Here is a 20,321-nt window from a genome sequence, read left to right on the forward strand (position 1 = left end):
ATATATTTTTTTATTGTATTTGTATTCAAATATTGTGGTTAAAAGAGTAGAAGTCAAATATCCAAGTGATAAATAATTCATATTATGTTTACATTTGGCACAAATGCCATCTTATACTCAAGGATGGACTGATTAGGTTTTGTTCACTATGATCTCACAAAAGTTGTTTTTGGCCATTACTCAAAATTTAATTTACAAAGTAGAGAACCACTCAAAGATCATATTTTCTTGCTGAGCAGTCCGAGAACATGATCATACAAATCCAATGGGAATCCATTTGCTTTCTAAGGGAACTGATTCCACTGGAAGCAGAAACTTAGGAAAAAATAAAAAATAAAAAAATAAAAGATGTTTAGTTGAGAAAAAATTTGAAATTACATTTTCTGTCCAAAAGGTAAAAGATTGGTGGTAGTGTGATGACGGAAAACTCAAAATGCTCACCTGTTTCGTTAGATGACCATAAGGCTGACTTTTCGAGATTTGGCTTAACATCAAAACCCAGAAAGAACTGATAGATTTTAATCATATTTCACGTTTTATGAGCCCAGTGATAAATGTGTAGATTTTATGTGCTTCCTAATTAAAGATGTGTGTTTGTGCATGTGTGTGAATCAAACATGTTTCACAGTCTGTATTGTAATAATCCTGTAGCTCAACTATAGTTCAAGCTTTTTTCTAATTTTCTTTTGGGGGAGAGGGCAAACATTTAAGCACATGCAAATAATTTCATATAGCTCTGGTGAAAGTTTTAAATGACGTTAGGTTGAATGCTTGTCCTGGTTCTGCTGGATCTCATCACTGCGTTTGATACTGTAGATCACAGCATGCCATTGCACAGGCAGGAACACTGGGTTGGACTTTCTGGAGCGGTCGTTTGCTGGTTATGGTCCTATTTAGAAGTCTGGAGTTATTTTATTACGATCAGTAGCTATGAATCTGAGCAAGTGGCCATGATTTGTGGAGTCTTTCAAGGGTCAGTCCTTGAAACTCTTCTGTTCAACTTGTACATGCTCCTTTTGGATAAAATATTACAGAACTTTAACATCAGTTATCATAGTTGTGCAAAAGATTCACAACTTTATGCGTCTCTGTCAACAGATAACTGAAGTCCAATAGACTTATTGTGTCAGTGTCTGAAGCAAATAATCTGGATGAGAGAGAATTTTTTTGCAATTAAATAATGACAAAACTGGGATTATTCTGTTTGGTATCAAACAGAAGTGGGTCAGCACTGGTAAACACCTAGAGACTCAAGATTTAAAAAACCCCAACCAAGTTCGTAACCTGGGAGTGTTGATAGACTCAGACATGACTTTCAGCAGCCACATCAAAGCTTCACTAAGAAGCTTTTTACCAGCTCAGAAACATCGACAGAAATAAAAGTTTTGTCTCCCAGAAAGACCAGGAGAACTCATCCATGCATTCATCTCCAGTAGGCTGGATTACTGTAATGGTCTTTTAACAGGACTTCCTAAAAAGAGCATTAAACATCTGCAGATTATCCAATACGCTGCTGCTAGAGTTTTAACCAGGACTAAGAGATCTGAACACATCACACCAGTTTTGAAATCTTTACACTGGCTTCCAGTCAGTCACAGAACATATTTTAAAACATTTCTGAGCGTTTACAAATCCCAGAATGGTTTAGGCCCAGAATACATCTGTGATATGTTCAGAGAATATAAACCTAGCAGAGCTCTTAGATCCAAAGACTCTGGTCAAATAGTCCAGACCAGAGTCCAGACTAAACATGGAGAAGCAGAATTTAGTTAGTCATGCTGCAAACAAGTGCAACAAGTTGCCAGTGGAGACTAAACTTTCACCAAATTTACACTTTTACAATTACAATTTTCAATTTGGTGCTGCTTTTACTCATTTTTAATGCTTTCTTTGCACCATCTGTAGTGCTTTTAGTGTTTTATTATTTTGAATTTTCTTGTACATTAAATGTGCAATACAAATAAACTTGCCTTGACTCCTCTAATACAGTACATTTACAGCAGAGAGGTCTTCCCAATAGATGCACCTCCTCTTCGACCCTTCACTTGAATGAACTCTTACAATTAGGTCTCATTTAGTTTGGCTGATTTTTGATTCTTTGAGACTTTCAAGTTTATTCTGTAATTATATCACAGTTTAAACAGCTAAGAGTATACCAATGAGAAGCCTGCATGTATCAGCTGATGTGTTTGTGTAATAAGCATTTACCTCACAATCAGGATTGTCTCCTCATGAGGTGAATTCTTTGATTTGTTCGGTTTACATGTACCTTGATCTTGAGTGTATATGGAAAAATCATATATCTATATTCAAACATGGATGTGTTATGTGCTTGTTTTGTCTCCAGCAGATTAAACCAATGATAAAAAACTATCCTTTATGTACCTGTAATGACTTTTGTTGGTTATTTTTCTTTTGTGAATGACAAATGGACTTGATTTGGAAGCTATATCAACAATGTGGTACGCTCTTTCATTGATAATATGATCTGCCTCGAAAGCTTTAACAATGTGAGTAAATTTTTCATCTCATAAACCAAAAATATTTCCTTATTAAGATATGGTGTCTTATAGTAGGTACAGTTAGAATGTTTAAACAGATAACACCAGATGACTCCTGTCTCCTGTCTTTTTCTCCTTTTTAAATTATACTAAATCTAGGCCATGAGTAGAAATTCAACTTTTAGCCTTAATTAGCCTCTCAGTATTAATTAGATGTGAGAAGTTCGGTTTCTGTGTTACATTAAACACATCACTTTTAATGCCTCTTGACAGGTTTTTCATACATCTATTCCACAAACAAAGGTTTGTTTTTAGTGTGAACTTCTTACTTTAGAGGCTTAAAAATGTTTATTTAAAGAAAAAAAACTATCCTCAGCAGCAATGTCTGAAGACAAAAAAGCAGATTTGTGTCAAGAAGCTCCTCTGTGTGGAGAACAGCTTGTCTCTTAGTCAAGCACTAGATCTGATGTAGGACTCAACTACATCACTTAAAAATTAATGACACAAGATTACTCCAGCTTGTGGTCTGGGTTAGCTAGTTCTTGCATGTTTTTTTTTTTTTTTTTTCACTTTTTAGGGAATATATCACAAAGAAAAGCCTGGGATCTACAATCAGGGAAACACAATTCACCTTTACTGCAGGGTCATTACATTTAATGAATTAACACATACAAACAATTTGAAAATCAATAAGCAATAGAACATAGGTATAGGTAGAGGTGGTGCAATGTGCAGACCTGCATGTTGACAGAGTTTAATTATTTTTTCTGTCTCTCCTGAAAAACGTTTAGCTGTTGCTTTGAGTTTATGATGAACCTTTTTCAGACAAGTAGGATGTGTGGATTTTTTATTTATTTATTTTTTTTTGCCACTGCTTTTGAAACTACAATGTGTTGGGATGTACACAAATTAGAATTTCACAGCTTTAATCTTCACAGTTTACTCTTCAATATCATTAACCACTCTTTTGTTAATAGTATAGTTCATTTACCTAATATGCTTTTTTTTGGCCACACTAATGTGATAAGCCAGGAAATATTTCCTTCTAACTGGCATTTGTTTCTTGCTGGGAGCGACTTAACCAACTTCATTTTAAATCTAGATGCCTGTAATGTAATTTGAAAAAATGAACAACAGGAATGCTCTGGTGATGACTTATATGTTCTCAGCTTGCTCCAAAATAAGCCAAGGCCCAGTTCCAGTTCCTCCCTTTGCCCTACCCACTAAAGATTAATGGTTGTCTAGCTCTTTGGCTGGGCTTTGAAGTCCATTTGGTTTGCTAGATGATCTGTGATTCCTAAATTAAAGAGACATTTTTCCTCTGGAAAAGGGAAGAGAGAAGAGGTAGGTGAAAGGGATGAATTGGGACTGGGCCATACTTATGTCGTAAGCTCATACACACTTTGTATAGGAGTCCTCAATTTTCTAGTTCAATTCTGAAGAGTTGGCATATGTGAACACATATCTACATTACTTCCAGACCTTTTACAAAGATTTTTCACCCAAAATCTATGGAACATTAGCAGGTGGGACAATGTATGAAGAGTATTTGTCGGTGTGAGTGATATGTAGGCTGGAGAGTCCTTTCTGCTGACATGTATGCTGCTTTCTGCTATTGTGGACAGTAGAGATACATGCAGAACTCATGTCAACACAATAAAAAAAGCCTCATCTGCTATTGTCGATTATTTTGTTCTATTTTGTTCTCGTGCAGATATCTGCTTGTCTAGATGTCAAAGATGCATCAAAGATTTGATCTGAGCTCAGGGGATATGAGATATAGCAGCTAAAGTGAGTGTAGAAAAACAGTCAATTAATTTTCAATAAACTTTATTTTTGTCCCACCCCGCCCCAAACAACTTACAAAAAAAGGTGACTGGAATTGAACATTTCCGTGTCGAGACTTCAACATTTACACAATAAATAAAAAAAACATGTATAAATAAAAAAAATAAAGACATAACATTATGTGCCAAAAAAATAAAGACTTCTAAATTGGCAGATGGCTTTCACAATGTTGGTTTTTTTTTGGGGAACACATGTAAGCAATACTTGCATTCCAGGTCACAGTTTTTAAGGATAACACTCTGGATTAAGAAAGCAATGTAAACCAATAAAGGGTTACAGTACAACAGAGTACAATGTTTTCTTTTTTCCATAGTAGATATTACTGGGATATATACTTATGTTAACAGTTGTTCTAAAAGCTTATACCAGGTAGTGAGAGTGTAGTGCTTTGGGATTTACTTTTAAACTTGGTTCAAAGTAAAAAAGTAGATCCCACTTGTAAAAATCCATCTCTATTCTTGTTTGTAGCCAGCTTGACATTCAAAGGTTGTTATTGCACTATACAAACATCCCTCAAAAAGGCACTTTTATCCCCCCTCCCCACCCTAAATTTCCAACCAACAGCTGTTTGCCAGCACGTGTGTGGTGCACACATTCACCAACTGCAAGTGAATTTAAAACTGAATCATTTAAAAAAAATCAAACAATTTGGTATCTAGTTAAAAACAATAAAATATAACAAGTGATGGTAAAAAAGAAAGTTGTTTTTCAGATTAAGAAAATTAAAAAAGTGCAAAGCTGTGTTGCTCCCATAGTCCCTGCAACATGCTGTGTACCGCATTAGTGACATTTCTAACCAAAAAGTGATGCTGGAGCAGAAGAAATGACTGAAAATCTTTTAGATTGCCATCATGAAATAAGGCTGGAAATGTTTTTTGTGCATGTGAGGTAAAGATCTAAAGTGGTCCTATAGCTGGCTCATTTTTAAAAAAGGAAAAAAAAAAAAAGTGAGTACCATGGTCCAAAGAGGCCACACACAAACTGAGGGTAGGAGGGCCTCTCTTTCCAGTCAAAGTGCTCTTCCCAAAGCATCTCTGCTGAAAGATCATAGTTCCTGTCAACGGTGGAAGGACCTTGCTTCTAAAATACTTCTGGAAAGGTGAGCCTGACTGCATTTCGGCCACAAGATCATCCGCGCTCCGCTGTAAGCCATCTGGACAGTTTTAGTGTTTTGACACCTTTGAAAAACCACGCCTGCATTGTTGGCCATCAATGGAGGCTGAACACTGCAGGCTTGGTGGCTTTCAAAGGCCCCCCCTCAAGAAGCAGTGGTCTAAAGTGAGTGAGGGAAGGTAACTGGGTGTTCATGTAGGCATCTACCTATGAGGAATCCATCATTTTAGGCAAGATATTAACCTCTTCTTAAAAAAGTATCAATAACTTTCACGTGGAAACCTTTGAGGAAAAAGCTAGGCAGGCACAAACCCTTGAGGCAGAGGCTGCTTTGGACAACGTCCTGACTATCTGAAGTTCAACAAGATCAGTCAACATGATAATCTAGGCAACAGTACAGATGAGGACACCACTCAGAAGAGCAAAGCAGCTTTTCATCCAACAGGGTTCAGCAGCTCGCAGCACTGCCTTGGAAAAAAAAAAAAAAAAATCAACCAGTCAGGCTGCGTAAACAGGGGGAAAAAAAAAAAAAAAAAATGTGTGAACTGGTCAGGTTGCCTCTGAGCCATCTGCCACTCAGGTAGCCTGGGAGGCACTGAGATATGCCCTCAGGCAGCGTGGTGTTGGAGCAGCTGGACCACATATCTGAGTCGGTGATGTAGCTCAGAGGTGCAGCCCATTTCATTCAGCATGCTGAGGAGGTAAGTGTACGAGACGCGTTCCCGGCTGATGTATGTGAGCAGGTAGGAGTCATCAGATGACTTGCACAAGATGATCTTTGTGTGGTCTGTGTAGAAGTTAACCTGGAAGAGATCAAAATCAAAACAAATGTAAGAAGAGCAACACGACTGTAAAAGGCATACCAAAAATCCAAAATAAACTAGCTTGTTAGTTTAATAAATGTATGACGAGTGTAAATAAAGCTTGATCAAACCTGTAGAGTTCCATTGTTGAAGAGCATGACAAGAGCGTGGTCGGTCTTCACCCACTGGAGGAGCAGAGGAGGAGAACCAGAGGGCTGCTCCTCACATTGCAGATCTCCACCCTGAGGACAACAGAAATGTTGATCAAGTTCAATGACCTTGTGAAAGCTCTGTCAAGGTCAACTTTAATACATATTAATTTGATTAGTACATGGCAAATACACAAATTGCATAAATAAATAGTTTCCCTCATACCTCCATAAGGTTCTGCTCCATGTAGTTGGCCATGAGTTCAACAATTTGTTTCTGACTGCGAAGTTGCTCAGGTAGCGAGTTGGTTGGAAAAGTAAAGTGTTTGTTGTTGGTCAGGCAATAGTGAACGGTCCTGTTTGTAAAGAAAAAAAACAGTCAAGCAAACCTAAGCATGATAATAATATTTATGCTACCTTAAAAAGTATTTCTGAGGTACTTACTTGCGCTGGTCACAAAGGCTGAGATGGGTTCCCTCATTGAAAAGCACACCTATGGTTTGGTTTGAGAGCTGGTAGCCAAACCCATATTTGTTTGAGTAGTCAACCCATTTAGTCACCCACAGGAAGGACTGAGGTCTAGACAAGCAGGGTGGGTTTCTAGTGGCTAAAAAGGGAGAAAACAAAATGTAAGCTACAATTTATTTAAGCCTCAGTGGCTTTACTGCATCATGATTCAGAAGGTATCAAACAAGTTGATGGTTTATGCTAATAAGAGCAGCATTCTGTTGTTCTGAACCAAAAGCAAATGCATAAACTATACTGAAAAAAAAAAAAGAAAAAAAAAAAAAGTTATACTTGTGAATTAAGTCTACCTTGCCAATCACCATTATTTTCATGCCTAAGGCACTCTCCAGTCTTACCTGCAGGCATGGTGGCCAGGCAGTTATTGAGAACTTTCATGGCTGCTTCAGCAACAGCTGCAGGAGTCAGCACATCCTCACAGGCTGGAGGGAAAAAAAAATGATAAGAAAACCAGAACACACACACACACACACACACACACACACACAAAAATACTAGTTTGTAAAAGGAAGTGAAACCTACGTTCAGTGCTGCTGGCCATGGTGCCCTTGAAAGAACGAGAGATGGACTTCCGGGATTCCTCCTCTGCTGGTGTCTGCTCAAGAGGCACAGAGCTGACCGGCTGACCAGTGGGAGAGGCCACCTGACAGGCAACACAAGACACGATTAAAGCACTTATTCACAACACAAATGTCAGCAAGAGATGGCAAAAGGATAAAAAAAAAAAAAAAAAAAAAAAAGAAGAGACAGATATGCTTATGAGTGGTAACTACAGAGTTTTTTAAAGAATTATAGCTGTACGTAAATGAGCTCTTGTAATTTTAGCCAAGTTTGGTTAGTTTTCTCTAAAAATCTGCAACATGTTAAACCAGTGTTGCTTCATATTGGTTTTGATCGTTTAAATGTTGCGCTTTTTGCTGCTGAAAGGAGGTGAAACTACTTTCACAAGTAGCACACTTTCCTTCATTGTGCTTTGCAAGCATGCTGCAAACTGATGTGCAGATTTTAATGTCACGTTAACACAAAGCCCTTTAACTGGCAGCTTTCCATTAGTTAGGGAGTCATTTTTCCTCTAAAACATTGAAAACTAAAACTTTCTAACTAATTTTTTCAAGTCAGAAATGAGAACATAGTAAACATATATATGGCACACACTCATTGACCACACACAAATATCTCAGAAATGCTTATAACATTGACAAAAATCACTCTAAAGAGCAAACAATGTGGCTCCTATCAGACTCTAAAAATAGAAACTAGACCAGCCTGATTAGGGATAGGCCAACTGCTGCATCCTGCTGTTGTGGCATTTCACTCTACTCCTTTTGTGGATAACACCCTTTTGAAACAAGTACACGATGTGTACAAAACCAGAAAATTAATTGTATGAAGGAAAAACCCCAAATCCTGGCTATAAAAATTCAACAGCCTCATCCAATTAAAGATACAATCCAGTACCCAAATAATATAATTGTCCTATATTCGAATAACCTACGACTGCCTTTTCAAAGCTGCTGTTTAGACTCTTGAGGGGAAAAAGAAAAGAACACTCTTCAGCATTCCTTCATAATTAAAGATCTCTCTTCATCCCACTTCCACTGGAGTGCTATTACTAATCTGGTTTCATCATTTAAGTCAAGATGCTGACACACAGGGATGAATTCACATTGGATGCTTAAAGCAAAGCAGTTCTTTGCAAGTTAGCATGCTGCAAGAATCTGCCCTTCAAATTCCCCCCTCGCATCATGACTGATTCAAGACTGTATTACTCTTGTCTATGTGCAGTGGCTGCCAGAATGAGACATCATTTTTTTTCCCCTTCAAGTAAAGTCGGTTAACTGTTTTGGGCAAGATTAAGAAAATTTTTTTTTTAAAAAAAAGCCATACCTCATTAGTTCCCACTGTTTTGTAGCTGATCTGCCGATTGATGGAACATTTGACGATGCCTGACACCAGCTTGGAAATGTCCTTGTCATCTTTTTCCTCGCATGGAATCTTCTCTACTACAAAAATAAAACGATTTTTGGTGAATGTTCCTTAAACTGAATACAATCCAGTAGTTTTGTTAGATTAAGACATTTATTTATTTTATTTTTTTAAAGCTGTTGTTGCTGCTTACCCTTTGCTTTTTTCTTGCCAAAGAAGCTCTTAGCCATTTTAGTAAAGAACTTCTTGGCAGGACTTGGAGGGTGGAGCTCTGGCACCATCACACAACTGCTGGGGGGAAGTTTGTCAGGAGTGAAACCCTGAAAAAAAAAAAAAAAAGAAAAAAAAGCAATGCAGAAATGTTAATATTGTTTAAAAACACCTAAAAAGCTATGTAATTCTCAAGTAATGAGAAATGTCACAAATGAAAGGAAACTTAAAATCCTATCGTCAATCTATAAAACTCTCAAACTTAAAATCCTATCGTCAATCTATAAAACTCTCAAACTTGTGTGTCAACATACTTTGAAGAATTCGTGGTTGAGGATTTGATCCAAAGTGAGTCTGTCACTGGGATTTTTCTGTAGGATGCCTGAGATGAGTTTCTGCGCAGCAGGGGAGAGCGTTGAGGGCAGGTTGTACCGAACTTCCTTTATACACTTGTATGTCTCTTTTAAGTCAAGAGTCTCAAAAGGGGGGTTGCCACACATCAGCGTGTACCTGTGAGCAAAAAAAAACCAAGGCAACCGTTGATGAGCTCCGAGGTCAAAAGTAATGACCTTGGATTAAAACAAAAAACACACAATCTCTACTGGCTGAGGTAGCATGAATGTGAGGAAAGAAACAAACAACAACTTCCTGAGAATATACAACTCAAATCACTTACAAAAAAAAAAAAAAAAAACTCACATGACGCATCCGAGGGACCAGATGTCAGACTCTGTACCGTGACCTTGTCTGTTCAACACCTCTGGGGCCAAGTAGTTAGGTGTACCACAAATTGTTCTGAGAAAGAGGGGGAAAAAAAGTACAAGCTTTAATACTTCAAAGGATTAAAAATGGTTTCCATTGTGCAACAAGCATACAAGAGGTGGTTGAAACTTTTTTCTGCTACAGTCATTTTTCTGGTATTCCACAGGAAGATGTCAAAAAGGTATTGAAACTCGGCTTTAAGCATTACAGTCAACTGCCACTTGGAAACCGGTTGAGTTAGGTACTTACTGGTGGTGACTGTGGGAGGAAGAATGTGCTTAGTATCTGATGTAATGGTTTTAGGTCAAATGGCTTTGTGCAAAAAATAGGGCATTCAGTCTTAGCTAGGGAACAGTTTTTATATAATTTATTTATCTAACTATATAACTGGACCAATTTACAAAATCCCCTCATTCTGCAACACTACTGTCACATCTAGGAAGAAAAACATTTCAAAAGTAGTATTTACTTTTTCCTTTGTTCCACTGTCTCCAGCTTAGCAGCAAGGCCAAAATCTCCCAACCGCAGTTCCATGTTCTCGTTGACAAAAAAGTTGCCTGGAAGACAAGAATGCATTTGTTCAGTCAGCCTTCCACAGATAACATTTGCGAGTCACAGAAAGTCCCAGCGGATTCCTGAAATGCTTGTAATGCCTGTGTGCCCTAGGTCATTTCATACCTAGTTTGAGATCTCGGTGCAGGATACCCCTGCTGTGGAGGTACTTGAGGCCGGATATGATCTGTCTGAGGTAATATCGCACCTCTGGCTCTGTCAGCGTGTGTCTCGCCTTCCAAATATGTGCCAAAGACTGCAAAGACATAGCCATGAGTGAACTGTCAACCCTGCAACTGTCACAGGGGTCATGGGGAAATAAGGGTGTGATACAGGTCTGTTGCAATTTTTCACACAATATTAGTGCAGCTTAGAAAACATAAAAAAACTGTAGCCTATAAACATTCAAAGCATCAGCGACAGTATACAAAATAAAAATGAAAGGTGCCACTGTGTGAGCAAATACATGAAAGCTACACAGTCTGTTCTAGAGATTTCCGAAGTCTCACCTTTCGACTGCAGAGCTCGAGGAATATGTAGATGTTTTCTTGGTCTTCAAAATAATGAGAGAATTTCACCACATGCTTGTGCGACAGGGTTCTGTGCAGCTCGATCTCATTCGCGATCTGTCAACATTTCACAAGTGATCAGTGTAAATTCATATTTTCAGTTTCAGATAATTCTTTTCTTCACCCTCGACAAAAAGAAACATAATGGTGGAGCTTCATACCTTGTCCCTCTGATGTGGTTTGGACACCCTGCTCTGTGGAATCACTTTCACAGCATACATTTTGTTGTTGGACAGGTCTGTCATCTCATAGCATCGAGCAAAACCACCCTAAGGAGGAAAAATAACAGAACCATAAGTTTAAAATGCAGCAGGTTAAAAACCTGCAATGGTCATGAATTATCAGTCTCAAAAACAAGGCTTTAGCTTGGGGATCAACAGCTTAAGCCAAGGCAATAAAAATGATTCAGCAAGTTAATTTCAGCTGGGATGAAATGCATTAGAAAAATACTCGAGGACATGGTTAATCTCAACATGCATCTTATTATAACCAAGATAAACAACATTTTTTATCGTCTAGTACCCTGACATGCATGTGGAACCAACAAATCAACCCTGAAATGTATTAACTGATGTTTATTATGCCATTTTTTGTTGATGCAATCCAGTGTCCACACACTTGGGGACGTGAATGAAAAGGCAGACCGCGCTGCTGCATTCATTAACCGTGAAAATGACGGAGACGTTTCCAGCTCTGCGGCAGGAGGCAGAGGGAGGGGGGGAAAAAGATCTGGCTGACTGCCCGGTGCACCGTATCGATGACGAGCAACATGTTGATACACTCAGCTTCCATTCATACACATCTACCGATGTTAAATCGTTTCTGCGTGTCACGGTAATCGCTCAGGCTGACATGTGATGGGTATAAGAAGCCAATAAAACGCAAAGTACAGTCACTGCTGAGATTTTGATGCCAGCCAGGCGTGCGCATACAGGAGCTGGGCACACCTTGCGCCTGATTCATTCAGCAATGACGCGCACAGCAGGGGGGAGATTGATCACATCCACCAAAGGGTAATTCTCTCTATGCCCCCCCCTCCCTCCCAACACCAACACACCTGGAAAATGGCTCATGATTACTGTAAATCGCCACGATTTGCATATTAACCTCAAATTAAATTAACCGCCTAATTAATTCAGATTCTAGATCCGTCTGTCTCCTCAGACTGAACTGTTGAGGCTGGGTGCAAGCACATGGCGAAATTTCATTCTCCTACCTTTCCCAAGAGCTTCCCTTTACTGTAGGATCTTCCCGTCTTGGAGTCGGTAACCACCTGAGCCAGCTCTGGTTTGGTTTGGTCGGGTTTATTCCTGCCATTTCTCACAGTGCCAGACGACTGTTGGGGTCCACGCTCCGGACCAGACTTCAATAAATCCGCATTCATGTTGTGGCACGAAATACGCTGCGGAGCCTTCAAACAACCGGTATCCATTAAACAGCGGTAACAAACAAAATATAAATATATCTCTTTGTGTTTACGTCCCTTTTGCTTGATAAGTCTCAGTAAAAAGGCGGCTGTGCGATCAACTGTCCTACTCCAATGACTGTCTCCATCTGGCGTGTCTGAACGCAGATCTGGCCGGATATATAGAGGAGCGACGTCATGGAGGCGGGGGCGGAGGGAAGTTGCGCACTGGTGGAGAAAGTCCAGATGATTTGCTCTGACAGAACCTCAATCAAAAATTTATCTGGGAGCTAAGAAAAATATGAATGAAACAGCTCATGAAAAAGAAACATTTGCTGTAACTTACGTTGGTGTATCTCTTACTGGAAGCTCGATGATGCTTTATAGGCAGCCATGAGGATTTCCATCATCTTTTAGTCAGAAAGTTTAGTAAATGAAACAGAGTGGATACTGAATTTTCCATTTGACCTTATATTAAAGGTTAACTTAAGCTCTAAAACCTTACAATTTCACTATCAGAAAACTGCACACACACACACATATATATATAAAAAAATAGCTAAACATAGCCATAAGACATCATGATCACAAGGCGATTCAGTGAGTCATCTGAGAAATAGTATTACTTCTCTAAGTAGAGGCCAACATACACAAAACCCAAAATCCAGTAAGGTCGCAGATTATAGTCTACTTTATGAAGTTAACTAGCGCAGGTGCTGCCACCTAGTGGACAAAATACGCAGCTCCCATGTCGAGCTCTGCAGGATTTTGTTATAAAAAGTCTGTTATGACTATCTACATAATAGACAAATCAATACTACATTAATATCCATTTCAATGTCAAGTTAAGATATGTCAAATTCTGTCTTATGAATTTAACGATAGTTAATGTCAAGCACGCCTCAGTGAAAACACATCTAGTGTTGTAAAGTGCACAAAACTCAACCACCAAGACAGATTTAAAGTATACATATTATATTGTGATCAGCCAAGTCTAACAAATGTTAGGGTGAAATGAATGTAACAGAATGACGAATGAACACAGAGCTCCGTACAACTGTTATATTTGTTGAAAATCCTGGAACAACAGGAGGACAGGAAATGACGGTAGCCAAATTAAAATTATTTGCAAAATTAAGACATACATTTCACAATACAGTATCACAATATGAACAGTGTTACCATACATAAAAATCAAAGCACAAGACTGTCCAACCATACCAAAATGGTCATATTGAGGAATGATGGAAGCATCTCATTTCACTTTGAAACAGGAAGGAGTGAAACAAACATTTTCTCGCTACACAGAAACACAGATGCATGTGGTAATGCTGATTATTTACAGAGGACTCATGCAAGAGTACCACCATCTTTGCAGCTTTCAATGGATCCGTTTATAGAATGAGAATAAATATAAAGGCAAATGTGAAGGTTTTGGAAGGTGTGACAGCATTTGATTCAAATCCTGTTCAGGAAAACAAACTATAATTTCTACAATTTATTCAACAGTGTTGTAATCCTATACCAGCAATGATGAATGGCTGTTATGGCTACCATATGCTGGACGGTGCCAGTTTCTTTTCATCTATGCATTACAGCCCAGGCCTAACAGAACATCAGCTGCCTGTCAGTAAAGTGGGGCCAAAATCAGGCAAAAGGCTCAAACATTATACTTAACCCATTATTTATGAGCTTTGAATGCTGAACTTTTCTTTTTAATATTATAGTAATTTGCAACATTTAAAAGTCCATCATGCCTTCCCCTCTTATCTTCTTTTCTTGGGACTCTGACCAGGCTTTGTTGATGGTTCTCTTCATCTCATCATCTCCTTCATCATAAATCTTCTTCAGCATGTTCATCAGGCCCTCGCTGGGGTCTGCATTGTCATGCATACTGGGTTTACTGTTGCAAGACAAAGGGAAAATAAGGCAGTGTTATGTGTATGTTTCTGAGTTGCTCATCTCATGTTGATTCTGAGCACATCCAAGTTGCATTTGATCAACAACTGGCAGTCATTAGGACCCAGAGGTCATGTTTGGTACTATACTTTAATGAATGGGCTGGCACTCATTTTAAAAAATGCTGTTTTTTTTAGTGTAGAACAAGATGTGAAAGTCAAATTTTGCAGCCTTTCAAACTGTTGCTCAGTAATGGTTCATTTTATCCCAACAACTTCCTCAGCTACCGACTACACATTAGCACATACATCATCCAATAAGTTTTCATGAATTAATTTAATTAGAGAATGGTGTGTCTTTAATATCTGCCAAAAATCCACTGACTGATGCACTGTCTTCAAGCTGAAATGTATAAATGCATTTTCAACTTACTCTTTCTCTTTAGACTGTTTGTCCACGGTTGTAAGGCACTCCCACTTCTTTGTCATCTGCTTCTTGCACATGAGCAAGACCATGTCTGTTTTTATCTGTTGCAAGGAAAAGAAACAAATCCCCATTTAGTGGATTTTTTTTATTATTATAGATTTTTTTTTTTTTTTTACTTAATTTTAACCTTAAATTTCTAGCTATGTTAAAAACTTGCTTAAAAAGTCTGTTTTTGTTTATCAAGAATAATAGTCTGCTACAAAAATAAATGAAGAAAAGTATTTGTAGAGAAGTGGCTATAGATTCTGAACTGATCACTTAAAGAGGTGGTGCAAAATATGCCATGAACATCCTGATCTCCCAGGTTAAACTATTTGGGGTCAAAGTGTGTCAGCAGTTTACAAAACTCTAGGCTAAGGAGCAGGTGAATATTGTGCAAACTACTCATAACAGGCACAGCTAAGATTAGAGGTTCAGTTGCCCTCCTGGCAAGTGGAATAAATAGAACAAACTTAATAAAGTTACATTTCAGAATACATAAGAAGTATGCACCTTCTTTGCATTCAAATAGGGATGATAGCCTCTTATAAAATAAGGAGATACTGGCACTATGCAGAGCATCACATGTGCAGCTGATGCAGTTTATTTTTCTTCTTTAAAAACAGGTGCAACAAAGACCACACTTTATGGGATAAGAGGTCAATGTTGAAAGCTGTTAAATCCCTTCTGATGAATTTCATTTAGCTGAGAAAAATTTGAGGCCCACACAGATAAAAAGTATTTATCAAAAACATGAGACAAGTCATTGACAGACAATGCTCAGCTACGACACTTGATGAAGCAACTTTTAACTCAAGGCTAAATTAAATTAAGGATGTGAAATGCATTTCATTGGGGAGGGGAAAAAAGCAGGGTCACATGATTATCTACAATGTATGAGAAAAAGATGGGAACTGAGGGGAGGTGTCAGGTGGTTACTGATGACAATGACTGGTAGAATAACTGAATACATGCCCATTTAATCCTGCATGGAGGTATCTGTTTGCAACTCTATCACTGCAGATTACCAGACACACAGTTAAACAGTTAACAGACTTTGAATCTGTTGCAATGAATTGATTGATTGCTGACTGGCTGAAAGTTAGCTGGCTTGAGCCAGGAGGATAACTGATATCATTACCAACAGCAGGAAGAGCATTTGCAAAGTATAAATAACACCTGAGCTTAACAGTCTCTCTCACCACTGTTGTTTTTAACCTCTGTGTTTTCCACAGAAGAGCTAAATTACATCAAAACAATTGCTTCAATATAACTAAGATCAGACTTCAGCTCAGACTGTTCCCCATATTTCTCATATTTCCACTAAGTAATAGCAAAATGCTGTATGTAGATGTGCATTTGCAAACTACCAACACAAAGAGGCTGCAGAACTATATTTAAGCCCTAAAAGGTGAGCACAAACATCTCATGTTGCTCTTTAAGCAAACCAAATGAATGAGATATGTGATTGCATATAAACTTCATTCACCTTTTTGTAGCTGTCCTTTTCATTGATTGGATGCAACAAGTTGAGAATTGTCATCTGATGGTTTTTGCCATCCAGATCCTTTACCAGCACTGAAAATGAGCTGGAATAGAAACAATAAGTAAATTCTGTTAAAATCAGTAGAATTTGATGGGAGAAAAAAAAAGAAAATGGTATGAGTTGATCATCACCTTACCTTTCTGTAAAATTAACCTCCACATTTTCTGATGGAAGTTTGTGCACATCTTTCAAATCCAGGTAAATTTTGACAAATTTCTCAGACTGGTCCCACGCTGCAGGAAGGACAAAAGCTTGTGAACAATTTGTGAAAGCTTTTTCAGCCCTGATAGTCTAAGAAAAGACAGCTCCATACCGTAGCTGGTGATCTTCACCGTGTACCCTGCTTTAGAGACTGCAGACGGGTCTGCCTCTTTTCTAGCCTGATGCTCCTTTTGCTGTCGTTTGGTTGTGAGCTCTTTCTCCACCTTCTTCTGTTCCTGTTTCAAAAGTTCTTGCACTCTCTTCCTTTCTGCCTTCTCCAAGAGGGAGCCCAGCTCCTGCAAGTCTGCCTCCAGCTGGCTGATCTGTGTTAGGCATAGAAGGGGATCACTGAAAAACGTACATGTTTTGGTTGGTTGTAAACGTTTGAGAGACTAATCATTCAATCCAAACGTCTTTTACAAAGATGTAAGCCAGAAACTGTCATGTTCACTCCTTTCTGAGAAGCACCTTCCCTCTCTTCGGGTTTAAGTATGTGTTTCCCTGTCCTGGTTTTTATTCTTTTTTTTTTCTTTTTTTCTCTCATCATACGTCAGACACAAATTTGAAAATGGAGCCCTTTTCTTACATCATTTCACACCACCAATTAGATGAAACAAAATCAAAAGCAAAATTAAACACTGTCAACTTTACAATAGTATTTAAAAACTATACTAATAAAAATTCAATTCTTTTAAGCTCTTACACATGATGTGCTAAACCTCAAACACATATTTTATTCATCAGTTCTATAGATGATGGATAGAAAAAGTACAAATTCAGCTAAACTGATAAGGCCAGTTCTGCAGACTGATGAAAATACTTATTTCTTATCATATAGTCAATAAACATGGAAGTCAGAACAAATTATCTTCCGGATTTCCTACTATTGTTAGCTAAAACATAAATAAATAAATAATGTTGTAAGAACCTCTATGTGCTGACCTAAAATCCTCTGTAGGAGGAGAAAATATAAATAAACAAATAAAAACAAACAAACAAACATGTAGTCTACCACAAAATGTCAGGATTTGGTGTCAAAAGATCTGATTTAAGCTGGGGATTTACTGATTGACTGCACTGGAGGTATTATTATTATTTTATCTGTGTTTTTGGCAAACTGAATGACAGATGCCACTGCATATGTATTTGCATATATTGGTGAATATGTTTAACAAACTGATTCATAAGTGGGGTCATTTGAATTTCTTTTTTTTTTTAAGCAAAGAAATAAAATCATTATAAGATTTTCGTTTCTCTAACAGGAGAAAATGTCAGAAAGCAGCTGGCATAAATCTGTTTCAATAAGAATTAGATTCAAATAAAGTAATTTTAAAAAGGTGAATTGGCAGATTTCGTTTAGCCTTATCACAACGTCTGCCACAGTGTAGTAAGTAAGCTATCACCAAATGCTAACCATTTCCCTATATCCCTATATTCACTAAACCCCCTTTGTTTTCATTTCATTGGGGTTAACTGGAAACTCCGATGATGGAGGCGATAAGTCTGTAACCGTCTCCATGAAGTGATTTGCCAGAATATTCTGGCAAACTCCACTTAAAGCTAAAAGCTAAGTTAGCAACCAAGATAGTGACACGCGCCGCCACTTTTGACCAGGTAATAAAATTAGATTTAGAACATAGCAGCTGCTGTGTAGTTACAGACGTTCCTTACTCAGTTGAAGTACAGATGAAAGCAAACATCTGCGGAGATTAGAAGGTTTCTTGTTAATTAAGGTTTACTAACGTAGCACTGCCGTCACAAACATAACACGAGTTAAGTTACCTCTGATAAAACCATTGAAGGATTTGTTTTTCTTTCAGTGTGTTTTGGATGTGTAAATCTGCTTACCTGTTCAGTTAGATCCATTTTGGTTTTGTCCTTTTCCACCTGTGAATGTTTTTCACCTCTTCACAGCCTGACAGTAGCCTCCGTTTTTGCAGTCACTGTGCAGCCCCTTTCCCGAATAGAAAAAAAAACGTCCTTCTGTTTTCTGATTAGCGGTAGAACAAATAGTATTATAATATCTCTATCGCCATCTACTGGTCAGAAGGACTAACAGCTTCCAAAACGCCAGTATTTTCAAGAGGTATTTTCCATACTTGATTGTTCTCCCCATTTCCTATATCTGCAATAATCTAATACAATGTAAATTATTAGAATGACAATGTGAGAACAGAAAAACCTGATACATTTGTAAAGACCAATCAAGCTAGGAAAACATTACTTTTTTTTTCTTTTCCTTGAGTTCAAAACTCTGATGTAAGGATGAACTACTAATCTTTGAAATTACAGAGTACAAGAATGCTCAAATAAAAAGTAAATATGAATGCACAAGGCTGAACAGGACTGTCAGGAACAACTATATTACACTGTGTTTTCTTGTAGCACAAATAATGTCATAGTCCTATCAGCATTATGACTTTAAGGTTACTCCTTGGTCAGTCAGTACTTTTTATAAGGTAACTTGTTGCTGATGATTTAAAAAGTGCTTTTCCTTGCTTGAACAAATGCAAATATCACATATAAAACACTTCTGTCTTTTGGAACATTTTCCTATTTTTTATATTATATATTTCAGTACATAATGCATTTCAATCCAGTCATACTCTCAGATGCTAATGTGATTACCTGGAAATAACATGAAATATAATAAAACAAATTAAACAAAAAGAAGGCATACCAACAAAAAACAGTATAGAAGTAGGGAGTATAATTTTCTACAACATAAATCTAATGTCCATCCATACATTCAGGGTAGGGTTTTCCTGTAAGAGCCATTTCCTGGTTATGGCTTATTTGACTTTGATTTTTTTTTTTTTTTTTGGCCAAATCTGGGGTATAAGTCCAAAGTATACGATCTAAATATCAAAATGAATCAGGTTTTTAAAAATAGCTTGAAGCGCCTTGTGTATCCCTTTCCAATGACCAGGCAGTCCTAAAAGACATGATAGTGGTTTGCATTTATATTATTATAGTTCCTCCAACACGTCCCAGTAGTTTAATCATAATAGGATTTCTGAGATGGTGTGATAAAAAAAAAAAAAAATCTCATTAAACATTTCCAACTGTATTCCCTCCATTTCTTTGAACCAGTACATTTCCAAAGGTAGGACCAGATTATTTTCCAATCCTCCTCAGTTTTATTCATCCCTCCTTCTTGCTCACACTTTTATATTGTATGTAGATGAGTGTGTTTTAAGATTTAACTATGCTCGGTATACGTTTGAAATGATTCTACCTGTTGTTTCTGAATAATGCTTTTCTAAACAGTTGTAATAAATGTGCCCTGGTCTCATCTACTTCTTTTACTTTTTTATGAACATAATGCTGAATCTGCAGGCCTCTGTAAAAATGCTTTTTTTCAAGAAGACATTTCTCTTTGAGTGAATCAAAACTTAATACTGCTCATTCCATTACCTGGCACATAGCTGTTATCGCTTTAGGTTTCAAGGCCTTCAATCTTGCATCTAGTCCATTTGGTGTAAAATCTAAATTATATGGAGGCCACTTCAGAGGTATATTGTCATCTTCTAATTTGAATTCTTTTATAACAATTTTCCCCATTTTGAGAGTCCATTTCATCCTTGGATTATCAACACGGTTTATGTCATTTTGTAACTTACTGTCTGCTGAAATCGCCTGTATCGGTGTGGCACACATCCTCTCTTCGATGGATTTCCATTGGACATTATATGATGGATTGCAACAGCATATGATTGCTCTCATTTGTGCTGCAAAATAATAGTCCCTAGAGAAGGTAGGCCCCACCCCTTTTTGTCTTTACTTAGCTGTCGAGTTTTGAAACTGGCCCTTGGTTTTTTTTACCTTGCCATATTTATCTGGAAAT

At 37.8% G+C, this 20,321-nt stretch overlaps 2 protein-coding genes across 2 annotated transcripts; both read right to left on the bottom strand.

The window, feature by feature from the left end:
• Positions 1 to 4,314: 4,314 nt before the first annotated feature.
• Positions 4,315 to 12,531, bottom strand: plk3 (polo-like kinase 3 (Drosophila)). Its single transcript, XM_041992712.1, has 15 exons — positions 12,175 to 12,531; positions 11,120 to 11,227; positions 10,899 to 11,015; positions 10,516 to 10,645; positions 10,307 to 10,394; positions 9,775 to 9,870; positions 9,390 to 9,585; positions 9,059 to 9,185; positions 8,827 to 8,942; positions 7,462 to 7,582; positions 7,278 to 7,361; positions 6,859 to 7,021; positions 6,641 to 6,770; positions 6,397 to 6,507; positions 4,315 to 6,265 (listed from the first exon to the last, which is right to left on the bottom strand). Exons 1-15 carry the CDS (start codon positions 12,388 to 12,390, stop codon positions 6,071 to 6,073), a joined length of 1,998 nt encoding a protein of 665 aa, XP_041848646.1. The 5' UTR covers positions 12,391 to 12,531; the 3' UTR covers positions 4,315 to 6,070.
• Positions 12,532 to 13,324: 793 nt separating this feature from the next.
• Positions 13,325 to 18,454, bottom strand: LOC121644631 (calcyclin binding protein). Its single transcript, XM_041992713.1, has 6 exons — positions 18,323 to 18,454; positions 16,587 to 16,797; positions 16,410 to 16,506; positions 16,217 to 16,316; positions 14,695 to 14,789; positions 13,325 to 14,266 (listed from the first exon to the last, which is right to left on the bottom strand). The coding sequence occupies exons 1-6, from the start codon at positions 18,338 to 18,340 to the stop codon at positions 14,104 to 14,106; spliced, it is 684 nt and encodes a 227-aa protein (XP_041848647.1). The 5' UTR covers positions 18,341 to 18,454; the 3' UTR covers positions 13,325 to 14,103.
• Positions 18,455 to 20,321: the final 1,867 nt, after the last annotated feature.

The sequence above is a fragment of the Melanotaenia boesemani genome, chromosome 8 (assembly GCF_017639745.1).
Source record: "Melanotaenia boesemani isolate fMelBoe1 chromosome 8, fMelBoe1.pri, whole genome shotgun sequence".
Lineage (NCBI taxonomy): Eukaryota > Metazoa > Chordata > Actinopteri > Atheriniformes > Melanotaeniidae > Melanotaenia > Melanotaenia boesemani.

What these genes read in the sequence shown, in the direction of transcription:
- plk3 (XM_041992712.1), bottom strand. Translation starts at nt 12,390, where the DNA reads ATGGATACCGGTTGTTTGAAGGCTCCGCAGCGTATTTCGTGCCACAAC. An exon ending in AAACAGTGGGAACTAATGAG is followed by an intron (nt 7,583 to 8,826) that starts GTATGGCTTTTT and finishes GTTGCCTGTCAG; the next exon opens with GTGGCCTCTCCCACTGGTCA. An exon ending in AGCCTTTGTGACCAGCGCAA is followed by an intron (nt 6,771 to 6,858) that starts GTAAGTACCTCA and finishes CTTTACAAACAG; the next exon opens with GACCGTTCACTATTGCCTGA.
- LOC121644631 (XM_041992713.1), bottom strand. An exon ending in GGTGAAGATCACCAGCTACG is followed by an intron (nt 16,507 to 16,586) that starts GTATGGAGCTGT and finishes TCCTTCCTGCAG; the next exon opens with CGTGGGACCAGTCTGAGAAA. An exon ending in GAGGTTAATTTTACAGAAAG is followed by an intron (nt 16,317 to 16,409) that starts GTAAGGTGATGA and finishes TTTCTATTCCAG; the next exon opens with CTCATTTTCAGTGCTGGTAA.